Raw genomic sequence first — 19,189 nt, 5'->3', positions numbered from 1 at the left:
TTTGATTTTAAAATTCCCCATGAATTGGCTTCATTTCATTGGCTACACAGTGAAATATTTAATTTTGATTATGAAACTGCAAAAACTCAATATTTTACTTTTTTTTTAATCAATTGCAATAATCTGTACAATATTGTTGCCGTTTGCTCATTCAAACAAGAACATGAATTTGGTGTAAATTAGTTTTACACCAAACAAAATAAGATTCGGTGGCATCAAATCATTCCAAATAGTCTTGACTATATGATTAGATCTTTATTTGTCCAGAGAGAAGGCTGGTATGTGAGTGGAAAAAAAAATGCACACCAAAAATCAAAGCTCTCCCAGGTCGAGAAAAAAAAAATCTTTAAATAAACAGCATTCAGAATGTACCAGACAAGCAGTGATCGTCAGTGCAGAGGAGTTCTGCTTGCTTGGCGGACAAACGGGAAACTGTCACACTCCTTATCTTTGGATTCCGAACCTGAAGAGGGGAAGGGATGCATGTGGTGGGATACGGATGCTACAGTAGAGCCCTTACCTCCTTTCCCCCCCCTTCTCTCGGCCGTGACATCACAACAAAAAAGGCAGCTCATCCCACTGTGGCATTAAAAAAAAACGGTTGGGTTATGAATGACTCATCACATGAGCACGGTGTCCTTTGCAGTGCATTTACAGTACAAGGAAGGAGGGCGAAAAGACTGCTTTTTAGACTTTCTAAAAATATATACAGAGTAAATTATGAGCTGTGCGTCTTATCTATGCATCACACAGCCTCTAAAGGCAGCTGCTTATTTGGTTAAACGGGCGATTGATAGCTATTCAGGACGCCTTGAAAGGGAGCAGATATATATATTTTATATACGTTTCTCTTTTTACAACTTTACTTCCCTGAGGATTTCCCACAGGCGCTCGCACGTTAAATATCCCAAACATTTACAACCGAGGAGGTTTCAGCTCTGAATCATAAAAAATACATTTCTCCCCCCCAAAAAATACTCTGCTTTTCATCTCTTTTGAGCATGCTCTTTTTTTTGCCCATGTACATCTCGATTTGCATGCAAGGTAGAAAATAAAAACCCCAAACTGCAAAAAAGCACAAAATAAAAACAAAATCTATCATCCCACTGCTTTGCCAGGCACGCTGACGTTTGTTGTGTGACTTATTGCAAACAGAATCTTGCATGTTTTTTGTGGGGCTGGGGGAAGATACACTCCTCAAAAAAAGGTTGATGTCGGACTTTGGTCTGAAATTTCGGGTTGAACCTAAAATGTTGCAAAACCTTTACAGGTAGACTTAATTCAACTGCTTATCAATGTTTCACGACTACTTACATCTTTTTTTCCCCCGAACAAGGTGATGCCCACCAACATTCCAAAGTGTTCAATCCATGAAAATTTCCAAGGATTTCACTTCTGCCTTTCTATGCCTCTTCCAGTATCTCTGATGATGACACCGTGATAGTCCACATTCAGAAGTCATTTTCCTTTGAGAATATCCTATCTCAAGCCACCGCCGACGGTAGAGTGTCAAAGGGAAGTGGCTACTGACCTTATAGTGTCACTATTTTGAGACAGAGGTACTGGAAGACTCACAGAAAGGCAAATAAGTTATCCTTGCACGTATATTGGTTCAATCCGGGTTATAGTGGATTTTAGGGTCATCCAGAAATTTTACCCCAAAGCCCAATAGTCCCAACTTTTGTCAAGGAATGTCTTAGCTCCAAGCGTCCATCTGGCCTGGAGAAGAAGACGAAGTCTCTTATTCCCGCACATCCTTTTGTAGCCCTTTTGTGCGCCAAGTCTCTTTCTGATTCTGCTCACGGTGCTCCTACCCCGGCAGTTTGTGCCCGACTCAGCGCTTCTCGGATTTGCAGATTGAGCTCCATGAGGCGTCCGCTGGCCTGGGAGAGGTCCCGGCTGGGGCCCACTACAGCCAGGCAGCCCGTCTGGCCCAGCGTTTGGTGGCGGAAGTAGATGTGCAGCAACGTCTGCACGGCGTCCTCGCCCTCGCTGCCGAAGATGTCGTTAGGCCACAGAGACCTGGCGCACATACACAGGATATAGGCAAGCCTGATTTTAGACGGATGCACCTTCACTGTAATACCACATGGTGCCACAACATACGAGGAAGCAAAGAGCACTAAAAAGATGTGCAGCGTAATAGATGAAGAGGCAGAGAGGGTCACCCAGTAAACTCCGGAAATAGATGTTCTGTTTGGATGTGTTGTCGCTTTGAGCGTGCAAACTCAAAAATGCAATTTATTGATTAAAACAACTACAAAGCTAGGACTTTGTCTTCATCTTCATGCTAATGCTAAATAGCATCTATGTTGCGGTGCTGTAATCCTTTGAATGAAGACCGAACACGATGACACAGAAACATCGTGCAGTCAGACAATATGGGAAAAATATGTTCATATGACGATTTCGGGCGCAGCAAAGAAACGTACACCGCATGCACGTAGCATGCTTCACGCAGGCTGGGCTGCAAGATGGAGGGAGCTGGCCAAGACTCTGTTCATACACGGTGCTGCTCCTGTCTTTCTTATACCACCCCCTGGTGGCCAAAGCGAGCACACCAGAATTAGCTGAATTTAATTGATACAGTGTGATCATTTCTATTGATCCCGGAGTTGAAGGTAAGAGTTCAAACTTCTGAAAACATGGACGGACTTCATGGATTTCATAAGCTACCTGAAGACTTTGACTTGGGTGAGGGCCGAACAGAAGTCTCGCGCTCTCAGAGTCTCGACCAGTGACTGGATGGCGGTCTCCGTGTTAGCGTGGGCGGCGTCCGGCATGCACACGTCCTCTTGGCTATCATTTCCCCTCTCGGCCGCCTTCAGGCAGCTCTCCAAGGCGCTGAGCTCGTCCGACATGTTGGTCACCTAAGCGACGGGAGATGGAAGACAGATGGGAATGGCTTGAGTGCGTGCGTCGCATCGAGGAAGGGAGCGGAGGGGAGGAGGCAGCAAAATACACATCTTGATTGAATTTGAACGCTAACGGCAGCTGACCCCATCAATCCCCAGAAGAAATCATTCAATTTCATTCAGTAGTGTAATCTACTTAACGGTGCATTAAGATGCAGCCTGGATAGAGAAGCAGCAGAGTCGTGCTTCAAGTCAACAACCGTCCCGCACCGTTTCCTTCAAGCAGTACACTTCCATTAACAAGGCAGCTTGTTTTTTTTTGTGGAGCTTTTCCACTGTCAGATTTTGGGATGGGTGCCAATAACATTTGTACTATGGTGGAGACAGTATGCGCCATAAAAACACACAAACACACGCACAAAAGAAAAAAATGCTGTTAGATTGTGGACATATAACACCAATAGTCTTTTTTTTGTTTGTTTGTGGGGGCGATAAACGCATCGGGCTTTCCTATGGTTCTGTCTCACCTCGGCTTCCCTCTTGATGGTGTCCACTCTGCTGATGAGCTTGCAGTAGGCCTGGAAGAGCAGCAGCAGCTGAAAGTGCAGCTTGTACAGGCGGCGACACAGCTCGAGCTCCTGAGGACACACAAAAACGGGAAAGGCGGAGAGTTGAGGAAGATGGAGAAAATGTCAAAGGACAGGGCCAGGTGGGGTGAAATGGTTAACGAAGCCCCATCCAGATGTCGGGCGTTGAGAATCTATTGCTAGCGGAATTAGTCGATTAAAAAAAGGATCCGTCTCGGAGCAGCTGTCGGGATGAACGAGTTGATGACGTCGCTAATTACAGGGGGTCCTCAGTTTGGGATCGTGCCAATGTCCCAGGTTAAAAATGGTACACAATTAATGAGCTTGTGCAGCGGTCTAAGGAAACAGGGTGGCACAAGAAGTACACGCAACTTGCCACCTCCATATTTCCAAGTGTTTTTCAAATATGAAATGTAATTATGAATTTTCCTTAGGTAGCTACTGCACATTCTGACTTTGATACAATTTCAGGTTACATTGCCGGTGTGGGAACAGAGTTCAGGTTACACTGCTGAAACGGAACACCTAAAAAATAAATAAAAATAAAATAAATTACTTTTATTTTAAAACAGCGGAAGGAGTGACACAAATGTGACAAAAACTTACAAAAAAGGAAACGGATCATTAGAAAAGTGAACATTAAAATGGACAAAATCAGGCACAAACTGACAAACAAAAAATTGACAGAGCAACTAAAACAGACACAAATCAGACCAAAAACAAAGTCTAAAACTAAAGCGACAACTGAGAAAACGTCTGTCAAAAATGGCTGATACCATTGTGGCAAAAAAAAAAAAAGAAGGCAAAAATCACGTTCAGAATAAAAAAATTGACAAAACTAAAAGAAAAAGTTGACAATTTGCGGCAAGAAAAGTGATAAACTGGCCCCCCAAAAAAACCCTGACAATACGTCATTCAACGGTGCCTTCCCTACTTAGAAAATTACTGTTGCTGTATGTCGCCACAACAGGAATAGAACACTGTCACCAACTGAGGACCCGCTGTGCTCCTCTGGGAGGGTATGTCATTCATTTGAAAAGGGGATAGAGCAACAAACATGCAAAATTAAAACAACAAAAGAATACCCCGCCTCCAATCGCCTTCTTTTCTGGCATCACATGTCCTCCATTGGGATGCAAGCAACACAAATGATTTTTCTGCCATTCGGGGATAACGCTAAGTATTGGATGAGGACGTTCCATGTTATGTGGCCAATCAAGGCAGAAGTACAAGAGGGTGTGGATGAGGATGTTTGGTGTTGTCTATTAAAACAGGAGTACCACTTACTGCCAGACTCTCCATGTGCTAAGCAAGAAGAAGGTGACAAGGAGAAGGAGAGAAAGAAAAGAATTAGACGGAATTCACACGCCATTGAAGGGGTGGAAAGAACTGTGGTTGACAAGATTTTATTTTGAAGGAAACATCGGCGTTGCCGTTTCCCGCTGTAGGTTAGCATAACGCTGGCGGACTTGTTAGCTTCACGCTAATGTAAACGATGCCGTGTTGTCGTGACTAAAACGAACAATTATGATGTCAACATCATGAAGCGAGACCACTTGGTCTGTCGTTTGGAAAACTGACTAGTTGCCAAACTAAACACAGTACCTTGATGGAGGGCAAACTGTAAAAAAATAAAATAAAATACCCGAGTGCAAAGAGTGTGAAGGAACAAAAGTGAAAATACCACGAGTCTGTCACAACAAACAACAATACCGTATTTCTCAGCAGAGTGTGTGCGCTTCGAAAAAGGTCGCTAAAAAGTTAAATTCAACATGGAGGCCTTTGATGAATTCATGAACAGTAAACATAATTTGTGAAAGTTAAAAATAATATTAATCCACAACGACGTGACGCTCCTTTGATGGGAAAAGTTACAGAATAAAATAAAATCTGCCAAACATGACCAAACAACGAATGAAAATCTAGCAAAAATGTGAGAAATTTAGACAAAAAAATGAAAAAAGGCATCAAACTACCAAAAATTGGAAAAAAAAACTACGAAAAACTACAAACAAACAAATTAATATCCATCAATCTCCATTGCAAAAGAATGGCGCTAAGTTTTTGCGGGAGTTCAAGACAAGCTACTAATTGGACGAGACAGTGACGCATTTGGGTTCAAGAAAATCTGCCAAAAAGCCTCAATGTGGGTGGTACCGGGAGTTGCAGTTTGAAGTCTGAACATGGGGTGAGGTGTTTGTTTACTCAACTGCAGAAAGGCCTACCTGTGCTTGAGTGTTGAGCCGCTGGCAGATCTGTTTGTCCCCGAAGGTTTTCCTGCAGTTCTCCAGCCACTAGAAACGGAGGAAGATGGGGAAAAAAAAGATGTTGGCGACGGTGGACTTTACAGTCCTGCGTACATCAGAACGCCTGCTCAGCCGGCAGATTCGATAAGAGCGTTGTACTTAGCGTATTAAAACAAAGCAGCCTGTTCAAGACAACGGGGTGGGGGGTGCGGCTGCGTAATATCTGACCCCGCGGGGAGCGCATGGTTTTCTCATTCAATTAACGGCAAGGCATGCCATCCGTGCAATCTCATCTCCTGAGCGCCTCCCCCCTCACTGAATCCTCCCGCCCATCACGTTTCTACTGATTTAGGAGAACCGCGGGGTTGTTTTTAGCTCCTGACCGCCGCTGATGTCATGTGCGTGCTGACGCATTTGTAAGGCAAGTCAAGGCCCATTGTGACGTAGGATTTGGACAGAGAATCCCCCATTCCCCCCACCAATGACAATTTCTGAAAAGGGCAGAAACGTACACTGGGCAGGTGTATCCACAAGTGCAGCTCTAAATTTAAAAGACGCCACCAAAACTCCACCACTTACAAGTTCCGCCGCCTCCCTCTTGGCGTTATAAGTGTCCAGGTGCTCTTGAAGCTCCAGCACGCTAAACTTGAGCGTCTCCAGCAGTCCGCACGAGACCAGCTAGGATAGAGAGAGACACATGACACTTTTTTTCCCCGTGTACGCCGCAGGAGAAAAAGCAGCTCGGACGGCGGCGGTGGCCTCACAGTCTCGGCATCCAGCAGCACGGTGGGGCACTGCGAGTGTGACGTCATGACCTCCAGGGAGCTGAGGAACTGATTGCCCATACGCTGGAGCTTCTCACCGAGGAAGTGGACAGACGCGTGCGTGATGGCGCCGAATTTCCTCTGAATGCTCTGGAAAGGAGGAGAACGACATATTAAGTAAAGCTATAGTCTCATTGATTGCGTTTGTTAAAAATACATGTGAAGAGGACCTTGAAAAAAATTGTGTATTAAATCAAAAACCGAGGGAAGAAAAAAAACCAAAAATTACAATTAGATTATTCCTCAAAATCGTTCAAAACAAACTAGCTCGCCCGCCTGCTGTACCTGAAAGAGTTGCGAGAAGACGTGGAAGGTGTAGACGGCGGACGACCCATCGACGTCCGACAGCATCTGATTGACGTGGCAGCGCCAGGCATCCTCCTCATCGTCATAGGCGACGGGCTGGAATGCCGCCAGGATGGCCGACAGGAAGGGCGACGGGGGCGGCGAGGCCTGGGTCTCGGGGAAGCAGTCGGCGTCACCTTCATCTTGGCTGCAACCACCCAAATAAAGATAAGTGGAATGGAAAACACATGGTTAGGTCCATCATTATTATTCATCCACAGCAATTAATGTCACATTAGTGTGCCGTGGGAAATTCACATTTCACTTAATTGGCCATTTTTCATTTATGACAAATAATGTATCTTTGTCCAAGTATGCCAATGATTTATATGGACAGCCAGAACTTAACATATGTTCCTTGGCTCAAAGGTTTGGAATCACTGGTCTACATTCTTTTTTTTATTTTCCTACACCGTTTGTTTAAATATTTGTTACTTAAAGGGTTGGAAAACATTGACCGATGCTACTTGTTAGCCCGTCTTTGGCATTTTGCATCGTGCGTTAGCATTAAGCTAGCAGAAGGCAAACTTCTGTGGTTATTTCAAATACACAATGTGTAATATTCAGTGTTTTATTTTGTTTGACAGACAACCTAAGCTGGTAGTGTCAATAAAGAGCTTGAAGAATCTGTTTTTGTTCACAATCCTTCAAACCGGTGCTTGCTGTCAAGTGAGTTGAGTGGATACCACAAAAAAAAAAAAAAAACATCCAAATGTCGGGTCTCTTGTTTCTCATGGTACCACCGTCGGAGAAAATGAATTTACAAGTTAAGTAAACACACAACTGAAGGTACCGCAGTAGAGTGAGTATTTCTTGTGCCATTACTGAGATTCTCTCTCAAGCCAAATAAGTGCCTTGGCTCAATAAATGTTGCTGAACCCCGACGTAAACAAACGCTGGCCCACATGATGGATTTGCTGCAGTGCTGGAGCATAACAACATGAGCTATTAGCCACTTAGCATCACGCATTGCTCTCCCCCTCTCGCTGTTTCTCTCTCTCTCTGGCATACAGACCCCCCCCCCCACACACACATATATATAAGTACAAATATATATACATATATACTGAATGCTGTACTCACAGGCCCGTGGGACCAAAGAGCCTGAAGAAGCAGACAGAATACAAGTATTTAAAGCCAGCACTGCCGAGCACCGCTGCTGACACCGTCTCCGTCCTCATCCCCGCTCTCTCGCTCTCTCTTTTCTCTCTCTGTCTCATAGCACTAGCGCAGTGCAGAGAGCCTCCACATATTCGCTGGGTGCAACTTGCGGCCTCACAGCAGCGAGGGGGTGGGGGTGGGGGGGTTGGTGATGGCGATGGGAGTAATTTAAACAGTCGGGCATAAATCCTCACAGATGGCTGCATGCTCAACTGTTTAGTGCCCCGGCTGTCAGTGCACAATCACTCAGAGCGCCCACACCTCTGCCCCCGCCCCAAACTCGACCGAGCGTTTAATGACAGATGCCTCATGACGCGGACATGCCACCAAGAGCTGTGCCTTGCTCCTTCCTGTTGTTGCCCCAACTGGCATAAATTCCCAAATGGGTGATTGTCTTCAATCTGTATTTGGCCCACCTTGATGAGGAGGCCTTCGTCATTCACACGCACCTGAACGGGAGCCAGGCCGGAGGAAAGATTCACTTTCACGCCAAAGTGTTTGACACAGAGGCTGGGCCAAAACAATGACGGTAAAAGCAGCGGAACCTCAACTCCAGCCAATGACGTAAAAAAAAGTGTTTTCTTGTATTTGACATGAGAGAACTATGACGGCGAACCACGACTAACAAAAAAGGTGCTATAAGTGCATACTGTGGTACTTTTTCTTACAAGCTAAATTTGTTCTGTGACTAAATTCACAAGTCCTGACAAGGGCCTTGAACAACAGATTATTTTTTTTGAAGTAGGTGCAGATTCCGATATTTGGCAGACTAAAATTCTGATAACTGATTAATTAAAAAAAATATATGTAATGAATAAAAGGACTTACTTTTTATTCACTTTATGCTTACAACAAAGACAACACGCAGTGACTCATGTAATCCGTTAGCCCATCAATGGCAATTTCCATTCAGACTTAGCATTAAGCTAACAGATGCATTTATAAACAAAATGGTATGGTTGCTTTCAAGACAAAGCGTGTAATTCTATTTATTTTATGTGTAGTTTGACAGTAAATTTAAATTGGGAGTAGCATTAAACAACATGAAGCCTCTTCATGACTCGATGTAGCCCTTGGAAGAAGAAGTTTGGAAGCCCCTCTGCTATACCAAGATATTTTTGCATGTGTCGCTCAATGGAAAACCATGTGAAGTCAAAATCTCAAATCCCAATGCACTCACCTCGACATGCCGGAATAGTCGGCCTCCTCCTCGCAGTGCTCATCCAGTACCTTCAGGGCCTGAGTCACATCTTCCTCCCACATGGAACCACAGATGCTGCCCGGATCCGGGTCTGGGTCTAGGTCCGGGTCCGGCTTCGTCTCCGCTTCCGCCGGTGTGTACGGAGGCAGGACCGTTTGGGGTCCCTCCTCACAGAGGGACCCCGGCGGAGTGTCTGTGGCCGGTGGCGGAGGGGGGGCCGGGTCCAGGTCCTCCTGAGGCTCCGGGGTCTCCCGTGGGTCAGGGAGCTCGCAGAGGTCCGGGCGATCGGGGGGAAGAGGGGGGGCGCTGCCGAAACCCGTGTCCTCGCTGACGCTGCTGCTCAGCTCGTCGGCCGCTGTCGTCATGCCGACACCATCCTGCAACGTCAGCGCATCGTACATCACCGGGGAGGGTCAGCAGACTCTAGACATTCATTAAGGCCTTTACTTAAGAAACTGCATCATCTCCATCATCCAAGGGGGACATCAAAGTAACCATTTTTACTTACTTCGTACGCTAACCTCTCCCTCGGGAAACTCAAGAAAATGAGAAGGGATCAATAAACATAAGGCAATATTAATCTATCACGGAGAACGCCACTAGAAATTGCACCCCGGTGCCAATAAAGCACATGAGGAAACGACCCCATGGGGAAAAAAAAAAGAGATGAATGACATATACTTGATATTTTCAGCACTTCATAACGTTACAGAGTGTGCCGCAGTCCATCCCAGCTAAATGGGAGAGAGAAAATTGGTCATTCCTGGAGTGATTGCCTCCTGGAATAATAGTAAAAAAATTTTTTTTAAAGTTATGACTGGCTAAAAGAAAACTTTCATTCTGTCTTGCGCTTACTGGTAGTCTGCACTAATGGTCATTGTGGAAAAACGATGAAAGAAAAATCTCAGTATAAAGTCTGATGTGATTTCAAAAGCTGCTACACACGGTGAAATCGCAAAAAGTGATACACAAAAAAATGCCCCCTGAACCTAATAATGGGTTGGCAGCAATAACAGAAATCAAGTGTTTGCGATAATTGGTGATGAGTCTTTCACATCGCTTTGGTGGAATTTTGGCCCACTCTTCTTGCCAATAACTTTTTCACATTGGGAGAGGTAGTTTGGGATTTTTTTTAACCTAGAGTACTGTGTATACTGTTTTCACAATCTATAGAAAAACAATAACAATTTGGAAAGTGGCTGGAGTACCTGTTGAAAACACACGCAAGCACAAGTGAGAACATGCAAGCTCCACAAAGGACGGCCGCAGCCTAGAATCGTATGATGAGTGACAAAGCAACAACATTTACATTCCATAGCAGTGACATGCAAACAAATTTCGTAACGATGGCAAATGAATCCAGACAATCAAATTAAAGCACTTGTTTTAAAATATATATGTATATATATATTTTTTTGTCGTCCCATTAAAAGTCTAATGCATTTAGCTCGGCCAGTGTGGCAGACGGCCAGTACATCACGAGGGAGCAATGGGCCGCTATATTACAGAAAGCTTTTAGAAAGTGGCCGTCCTGCAAGGGAATGAGCCAGAGTATTGATGGGTTTTTATCCGTGGGGCTCATTACACTAAGAGCTGCGGCTGTGATGTCCTTGGGGTGACATCGAAAGCTTTGGCTCGATTGGGGAAAGACAAAAAAAGTTGCGAGAGCGTCCGGGAATACCCACTCTCGTCAGTCATTTATGTTCATTTATGTGCAGGAAAGGTGATTTTTCCGAGTGATAGATACTTACGGTTCACATTGTGGCCATTTTTGTCCAATTGGAAACGGATGAAAACAACATTTTTCATTCTGTTATTGTTCAGTGACATGAATCACCCTTTTTTTAGGTTTGATTCTAGAGTCAACCTTAGAAAAGTTTGGTTTAATGTTCATTTTCAACCAAATGCGGACAAGGGAGCAATTTCCTATAATTTCCGAAAGAGCCGTTTCATTGCTGAATGCACTTCAATGTAGCAAATGAATGACACAATTTTGATTTTCAGCACCGCTGAGAGTAAATAATGACATTGTCATTTAAGATGTGGTTGCTCCCTCTGCTGGCTGCAGAAAGGCTGTAATACTTGCAATACTGAAAATACGCCCCCCCTCCACAAAAAATAGGCTGTTTTACAACCTGCGTATTGTGCAAACAAAGTGTATTTTGAAGGGTTTAAAATAAAAATGTATGTATGTTTTGTACTAATGGCAAGCACTGATAAGTTAAAAAGCTTAATCAGTAAACCAAAAAACTTGCTGAAAAGGGTAAAAAAAAATCTAACAAAAATGTTAAGAAATTTTATATATATTGAGTATCAACTGTATTGTGATTGTTGACCTTTGGATTATTTTGACAAAAAAATAATTATAAAGTCTAATTTTATCTTTCAAATATAATGACTTAGATAAACATTTTTTTCTCTCAACTTTATAAGGTGTGGCCAAAATGTCTTTTAAATCTAATTAAGAAAATGTTTTTTTTGAGCACAAACGACAAATCTGGCTTGACGACTTTTGCCCTGCGAGCACGGTCAAGATGATGCAGGAAAGGTCAGAGCAGAACACAATATATATGTATACATGTAGGCGTCATGGTTAGTACTTGTGACAATTTTCAAGTGGGGTAGCAGTGAATGCCAGTGAGTGTGTTTCGTTAGCAAGTGAGTGGACTCAAGCCCACGTGTCATACTCACACATGCGTTCCGTGGCGGTTACGGCGGCGGTGTCCAGTTCACAAGTGTTTAAATGGGGGCGGGTGAGGGATTTCTTTCTTTTTATTTTGTGATTATTGGAGGTGAGCAGTTACAGCTGACCTGAGGTGAGTCTTTTTTTTTTCTTGCATCTCTCCCCCAAATCAAATGCCAAAGCCCCACCACACTCATTATCACCCAGAAAGGGGGGAAAAAATGAATAAGGAGAGCAAGCAGTACCCACAAACGCCGCCAGAAAGAAGAAGAAAAGCGTAGAAGACAGTAAAAGTTCAAATAAGTGAGCAGCCAAGCACCATCCCGACCAGAGCCATCATGATTGAGAAGAGTTCATGTGAAGGGTTGAAAGAAAAAAAAGGCAAACTAGAAGGCCCCCCAAGAGCACCACAATTTGTCATTGCTCCCCACTGATCGCACCTCAGGCAGCTGGCTGCTGGTGCTGTCTGAGCGGGCCGTCTCCAGCACGGGGCTATCCGGCCGTGGGAAGGGGGCCGGAGGGCGGAGGGGCGCCAAGGCCGAGGCCTCCTCGAGTGGGCCGCCGCCCGACGACTCCTGCGACTGCTGCAGAGAGTCCACATGGTTGGACGCCGTGTCGTCCGTTGCCGAGTCGCTGTTGAGCTGCGCAGAAGGGTGGAGACATTTTCAGGGAGGGTAAGCCGCTACAGTCGGAACACGGGGATTGTGGACCAAAGTACTGGGACGTGAGGCCTTTTCAACCACAGGAAGGAGAAATGAAAAGAAGTTTTAGCTTTTCTGAGATTTTGATTTTTTTTTCAAATTAATTTTGCTTTTCTATTTTATTTAATCATTTCAATAAACAAAGTTTTTAAAATCAATTATCTCATTCAGGAATTAAATGGATTTATTGTACAAACTATACCAGAAATTACTTGTATTATTACAAAATATTTACATTTCTTACATTGGTTAAAAAAACTACTGAAAAATAATAATTCATTCTCTTTCAAATAAACCATTTGAGATATTTTAGGTACAGATTAAAAATGTATTTTAATTGCTTCATGAATCACTTCAATTTTAAATATTCCAGTTTAAAAATGTGACGCTATTATAAGAAAATGAACTACGCACATATTTTATACTATTTAAGTTATACAATGTTAAGAAAAATAATGCCGTTGAAAAATAATGTATTGTAATGTCATTTATATATTTGTTATTGAATAAAATGTAAAATATACAATTAAAAATGAAATTGATTTAGAATAAACCATACTCATTTGCAAATCACGAAATAATGAGATGTAAAATGATAAGAATTGCCATTCGGTTACCAAAATAAACAATTATTATCAATTTCAATGTTTCAAAAAAAATAAGTTTAGTTTATGATCTATAATTTAGTAAGTAAGTACAAACACACGTGACGATATACATCTCAATCACTTCAGGGCACCAAAGTATTTTTACTCAAAAAGGAAATTTACTTCAACATTTATTACGATGATTATTTTTTTGAAATGTTAATGTTTTCAATTGCTTAATGTTGAATTGTTTTAATTTCACACTGTTTCTGCTAGGGTTTTTTTCCCACCCTAAGTGATACATTCTTAATGTGCAAAAACACTTTCATGCCTGAAATATGATCAGCTACAGCAGGATTTTATTTTATTTTTTTAAGTTTCTCTCATGGACGAGAAAGCAACTTTTGACTTGCTGAAAAGGGTAATGTTTTGTCATTATATTTTTAAGATGTCCTCGGGCTACCGCGCCGTACTTACCGGCCAGAAAGGGGGGCAACAGAGAGTTTTAAAGAGGGGCGAGCTACAACCACAGCAGCAGAGGTTCATAGAAGGGGGACCACCAGCCAAGAAGCAAGCAGCAAGCCCCTCGCGTCCACACAGACCCAGCTCAACACACACACTCAAGCACATACGCAGGTGTGAGGAGCATGGCAAGTTGGGGAACGAGAGGGCAAGGGTGGGGTTTGGGTTGTTTTTATGGACCCTGATTGGAGTGCGACTTACGCGGCCAGAGCGGCTGAGAATCTGGCTAGCGCTCAGTACCTCCTCCTCGGACGACTCGTCCGTGTCCTCGTGGTTGGTGAGGTTGAGGCTGGGCGTGCTGCTGGCATACTGGCACTCCTGCAGAGACGGCGTGTCCCCCTTGTCCATGCTCTCCAGGGACCGCCGCCGGACACCCCAATTGAAGTTGTCCATGCTTTCCCCCTGCAGGACGTCCGCGAGCACAACAGTGAGACTGAGCGGAAAATAGGAAGCTCGCTATACAAATGCATGACACTTACACACACACACACACACACACTGTGCATTTCACTATGACATAAACACGCGAGAAACTAACAAAATCAAGATGAAATGAAGCATAGATGTGATATTAGACCAAAACATAGACACAGGTACACCATATGGAGTGCAAAATCCACCTAAAGCAGGGTACACACATAGAGATAATGGAGTCCAATTTCTGATTTTGCGAATTTTTTCGATCAACGGCAGCAAAGATCTGATTATTGCATCTGGAAAAGATTATCCTAAGGAATGATCCTGTGCTCCCTGTGGTGTGTAAAGAGTGATTTTCGGGGCTGACAGTTTGACCATTTGCAATGGCTTGTGTGTGAGGTCCAAGCGAAGTTAGGCCAAGGCACGCAGGCCATTACGGAGACGTCAAACAGAATAATGGCCCATCAGGTTGATGTTGCCAGACACAAACTGAATTTTTGTACAACGCGTCAACAAGTCATTCAGCGCGATAAAAAGACAAGGAGAAGAGTTTTCCCACTGCAATGTAGTCGCCCTATAGCCAAACAGTTAGCTTAGATAGTTCCATTATTTTCTTCTAATGTCTATCTTCTTCTTTGTCACTGTACTGCCTCTCAGAGGTCAGTCGTGGTAGTACGATATACAAGTTTACATGCTGGTGTTCGTCATGGCAAGAGAATTTGTGAGCTCCTGCAAATTTCAAGATTTTATTTTAATGTTAAATTGGAGTACATGTGCACCCCGCTTAAGCTGTTCACAGACTTACCTGCAACTCCTTGTGGCAAAAGAAGAGAAGGAACATGGGTGTTATAAAACACTCTGGACAACTACGATACATGATCAGTACAAACATGGACACACTCTTCGTGCGGGATAAGCAGATTAATTGGACTGAGTCAACATGGAGGGAAATTGGATGAGACACATTCCCGGAAATCAATGTCAGGGAATTCCTTGTATGCCGGGGCTGAAATTGGGCATTGCATTGATTTGTGCAGATTTTCTCACCTCTGCGTCCTCCAGCTCGATATCTAAGAAGTCAAAGTCCTTAAAGACGCCAAACTGCTGCTCGCTGCCCAGCTCCTCTGCCTGCGCCTCTTCCTCTTGTACCACTTCCTCCACGGTCGGGATCAGGCTGGTCTGCTGGTCGGCTGAGTCCAGGTCCTCGCTGGATGAGAAGACCACCTGCGTTGATAGGTGAAAGGACATAGACACAGTTGTACAGGATCCCCAAAAACGGCACGTGAAATTGACCGAGACCTTGCTGGAAGTCTTAGAGTAGGAGAGAAGTCTTACAGAGGGATTTTTCGGAATCCCAGACTCCGGACCACACAGACAGAGAACATTCATGAGTCTCTCTCTGGTTCTTCTCTGTAAAGACAAAAAACAGGAAACATGTCAAATCCAGCTGCTCCAGGGAGGGGGAAAAATGTCCAGCTTTTTCATTCTTATACCTGAGAGAGTTGCGGCCTCTTCCAGCTAACCGGCACCAGTCCGTTGGAATTGGATCCGGAGGATGTGGAGGACGTACTCCTGGTGACGGCGTTCATCTGCGGTTTCCCATTCCTGCCAACCGCCGTGCGCTGATCGCCGTACTTATGTCCAATGATGGGAGTCTAGGGAGACACGATTATCAGTGAAGCTTTGCTTGCATCTCACCGAAAAACATTTGTCTTTAAATGCCACAAGATGGCAGCAAAGCACTACTTTTATATCAGATATGGATCCCCCAGTGAATAACAGAAGATAGTTTTCTGAGTATATCAGTAGAAAGGTGATGAGAATTGAAAGCATAACAGCATCAGCCAACACATCATGCAACCTGTGGCCTGATTTTTTTCCCTCTTCTTCATTTCAGTACAGAACAGTGTGAGCACTTTAGCCGCATCGGAACAACAGAATAAAGACGTTCACCTCTGAGATGTCAAAGTGGAAGTCCAGTGTCTTCCCGGGCAGCTCCTTGGAGGAGTTGTTGAATATGCGCGTGAAGGCGATTTCTGGCGAGCCGCACGACTCGCTGCTGTACGAGCGTTGCACGTCGTCGGGCACCACCAGGCTGGCTGAGCGGGACACCACGAGCTTCAGAATGTTCTGCGCCTCCTTCCAGTGTGGGCTCTGGAAAGAAAGACGAGAGAGGAGAAGCAGCTGAGGGCAGGTGAACCGAGTTTTGGGTGGAATTTAGGAATGCGAAGGAAAATATTTTAACCGGCCCCTGCCCCTGGCTCACATCGGTTAAAAAAGCAAATCAGTACATCAGTGGGATTAGACATAAAAGGGAGAAACTAGTACATAATTAGCTCAAGGAGGTCATTTGAGTGCAGCAGTTTTATAAAACTGTCAAACAGATGGAAACGTTACAAATACGAAAACAAAAGTTGATTTTGAAGAATTTTTGAAAATGTACATAAAATCCAACCCCCAAAATAAAAGTAAAACAAGTGACAATTTTTTTTAAACATCTGGGAAAAAATACTGGCAAAAATTAGGCACAATCAAACAAAAACGTGACAATAAATGGATATCAAGACTGGCAAAAGCCTGATGGACAGCTGATAAAAATTGAAAATAGAGGGAAAACAAAACGACAAAAAATTCAGACAAAATGGGAGAAAAAAACAAAAACGGAAAAACTGAGAAAATGTTTAAATCTATCAACTGTACTATCTGACAAAACTTGACAAAGAACTCCAAAAATTATGACCTCAAAAGCGTTTTATTTCTGTGCAGTAGAGGCTGACCTGAACGTATTTGCCTATGATCTTCATTATCTCCAGGTTGAACTGCTTGACCGGGGCAGCCAAAAGGTCAATGTGGCTCAGCAGGCTGTAGATGATCTGCAGCAAGGACTGCTGCATGCAGGGAAGGCCCTTCTCCAGCAACTGGCAATACAACACCGTGTTAACCGCGAATGCACAAGGACACAGGCGGGTGGAGGCGTTTATCGGCACACCTCAGCCAAGTAGGTGACCAGATTGAGGGTGATGTCGGCGAAGGCGTCGTGCACGTAGCGGCACACCACGTTGATCCAGTTGGCGCAGTCGCGTGAGTAGCTGTGCGTGCTGTACAGGCTCATCATGTGCGCCAGGTTGGAGAGTGTGGCCGACTTGTCGTCAGCGCATAGCTTGGCAATCTTGTCTGCTGTCTCCTTGCAGAATGACGTGGGACTGTCAAAGTGCTGGATGAGGTGTGGCAGCAGGCACAGAATGTTCAGTGGGAAGCCTGGTGGGAGGGCATGACAAATACAAATTAAAACACAGGCTATAGGATCACATTCCTAGACTGGCCCATTTTTTGTTCCCCTCGAATATAATGTAAAGCGGGCACACAAGTACTGATAATTGGGCCAAATAGAAGAAATTCCCCCCTTGTGAACGGGGATCGGCTGTGACTGCTACGGAAGTGAGGATCAAGTCGACTTGCCTGCCAGTTGAGAGGGGTCAATAAGCGCGTGTCTGGAGACGCTAATGAGCTTGCTGAGCAGCTGGATGGTGAGCTCCTGAGTAGCCGTGGACGTGAAGCCCTTGAGGAAGAGCTGCAGCAGCCCCGGGAAGCTGTACCATTTGAGCTTGGCCTGTATCATCTCAAGATGCTCCCTGTTGTCCTCCCGCTCCAGAGGCAGCTGGCCCAGCAGCTTGTTGAGCAGCCGCAGCGCCAGCAGGTACTCAAACTCGTAGTCCGACTCCAGCAGCGATGCGGCAATCCAGAACACCGTGGCCATGAGTTTGGTGGGGTCCACTGGGGGGTCAGCGTCACGACCCGGGCCGCCGCCGGAGCCCGGGTTCCCGCCGCCGCCACCCAGCGCTGATAAGCTGCGGGTTCGCGCTAGGTTACCATGGCTCCCCCCGAGGCGGTCGGCCACATCCAGGGTGTTACTGCGCCGCCGGTCCGCCTTGCGCTCGCCCATCAGGCTGGCTCTCAGAGAGTTACTGCGGTTGTGCGTAGAGTTGAACAGCCCGCCGCTGCTCAGGTTCAGCTGGCCTGTGCTCTTCCTGTTGGCCGCAAACTTGGGCCCCAGCAGGTGATCACAGGAGGAAGTCCTGACCAAAGACAAATGAACATAAGCGCTGAGAACATGAGCCCAGCATGAGTACACGGGAATTAGAGGACGTACTGTACTAAGGCAGTGAGGAGGTCATAGTTTTTGACTGTGTCCGCCAGTGTGTCGATGCCAGACTCCAGGGTGAGAAGAAGTTCGATGACAAAGCCCTGAAGAGACAAAAATAATTCACGACTCATATTTGCGCATTTAAGCCCGTGTACAGCATTCAATAAGCAATACAATTTGGAGTCAGAAATGTTCTGTAGCTTTGCTGATGATAGTCTGTCTAAATGAAGCTCCTCTCTTCACTTAAACTGGTTCTTTGCACCAAAATGCCACCAGATGGCACCAAAGCAATACATTTATATTAGACACGCCATTGGCCTGAACACAAAATAGGCCGTCAGTCAGAACTTCCTTCTTTCCGAGCTTCAAGTCAAATAGGCCCTGACCTGAGCCTCCTCTCCAGGGTCCCCCACGGTCTCGACTAGTCTGGAAAGGATGTCGGACAAGGTGGCGGGAGTGAGCGGCTGCTTGAGCGCCCGGAATATCTGGAAGGAGCGGCCAGCATAGTGGCGGGAAGAGCACGAGAGCGCCGTCTGCAGGGCCACGTCGCTTAGCAGAGAGTTGAGCTGAAAAGCTAAAGGGTGGAACACCCACCAAAAATAAAACGGCAAGTAAAAACAAGTACAGCAAATGACTGTTTATCACAGGGAAGAGTTTCAAAACTGATAAAGTAAAATGCTGTAGTAATAGTGATTTCTTTTGTCTGTAAAGGATAAATAATAAATGAAAGTTATTATTATATTGTCTGTGTGCGTGGTTTTGCTTAAATGTTCGTGTTCAAATACATATTGCTCGAAGGGTTAAAACAAACATCAAAGCTAATTTCATTACCCCTTTCATGGCTTTTTTAATCTTATGTTAGCATTAAGCTTGCATGTTTGTTTCATTCAACACAACCGCTTATGATATGCCGTTT

The 19,189-nt window shown here is 44.7% G+C and overlaps 1 protein-coding gene across 8 annotated transcripts in view; it reads right to left on the bottom strand.

Annotated features, from left to right (window-relative positions):
* Positions 1-235: 235 nt before the first annotated feature.
* fryl (furry homolog, like) overlaps positions 236-19,189 on the bottom strand; it is a 68,685-nt gene continuing 49,731 nt past the window's right edge. For 5 of the 8 annotated variants that reach the window (XM_052072969.1, XM_052072962.1, XM_052072966.1 and 2 more), the window contains 20 exons: positions 18,660-18,847; positions 18,280-18,374; positions 17,589-18,205; positions 17,119-17,387; positions 16,907-17,047; positions 16,083-16,283; positions 15,623-15,784; positions 15,465-15,539; positions 15,177-15,353; positions 13,914-14,114; positions 12,343-12,543; positions 9,199-9,596; positions 6,798-7,005; positions 6,453-6,602; positions 6,268-6,366; positions 5,668-5,736; positions 4,730-4,747; positions 3,383-3,493; positions 2,677-2,870; positions 236-2,022 (listed from right to left, as the gene is read on the bottom strand). In XM_052072969.1, the coding sequence (XP_051928929.1) occupies positions 1,800-2,022; positions 2,677-2,870; positions 3,383-3,493; positions 4,730-4,747; positions 5,668-5,736; positions 6,268-6,366; positions 6,453-6,602; positions 6,798-7,005; positions 9,199-9,596; positions 12,343-12,543; positions 13,914-14,114; positions 15,177-15,353; positions 15,465-15,539; positions 15,623-15,784; positions 16,083-16,283; positions 16,907-17,047; positions 17,119-17,387; positions 17,589-18,205; positions 18,280-18,374; positions 18,660-18,847 (3,797 nt within the window). In that variant the 3' untranslated portion in view covers positions 236-1,799. The remainder of the gene's footprint in view (positions 2,023-2,676; positions 2,871-3,382; positions 3,494-4,729; positions 4,748-5,667; positions 5,737-6,267; positions 6,367-6,452; positions 6,603-6,797; positions 7,006-9,198; positions 9,597-12,342; positions 12,544-13,913; positions 14,115-15,176; positions 15,354-15,464; positions 15,540-15,622; positions 15,785-16,082; positions 16,284-16,906; positions 17,048-17,118; positions 17,388-17,588; positions 18,206-18,279; positions 18,375-18,659; positions 18,848-19,189) is intronic. The other 3 variants (XM_052072963.1, XM_052072970.1, XM_052072964.1) reach the window with 2 other exon arrangements.

The sequence above is a fragment of the Hippocampus zosterae genome, chromosome 8 (genome assembly GCF_025434085.1).
Source record: "Hippocampus zosterae strain Florida chromosome 8, ASM2543408v3, whole genome shotgun sequence".
Lineage (NCBI taxonomy): Eukaryota > Metazoa > Chordata > Actinopteri > Syngnathiformes > Syngnathidae > Hippocampus > Hippocampus zosterae.
The sequence above is the reverse complement of the archived record's forward strand: the minus strand, read 5'-3'. Positions and strand labels throughout refer to the sequence as shown.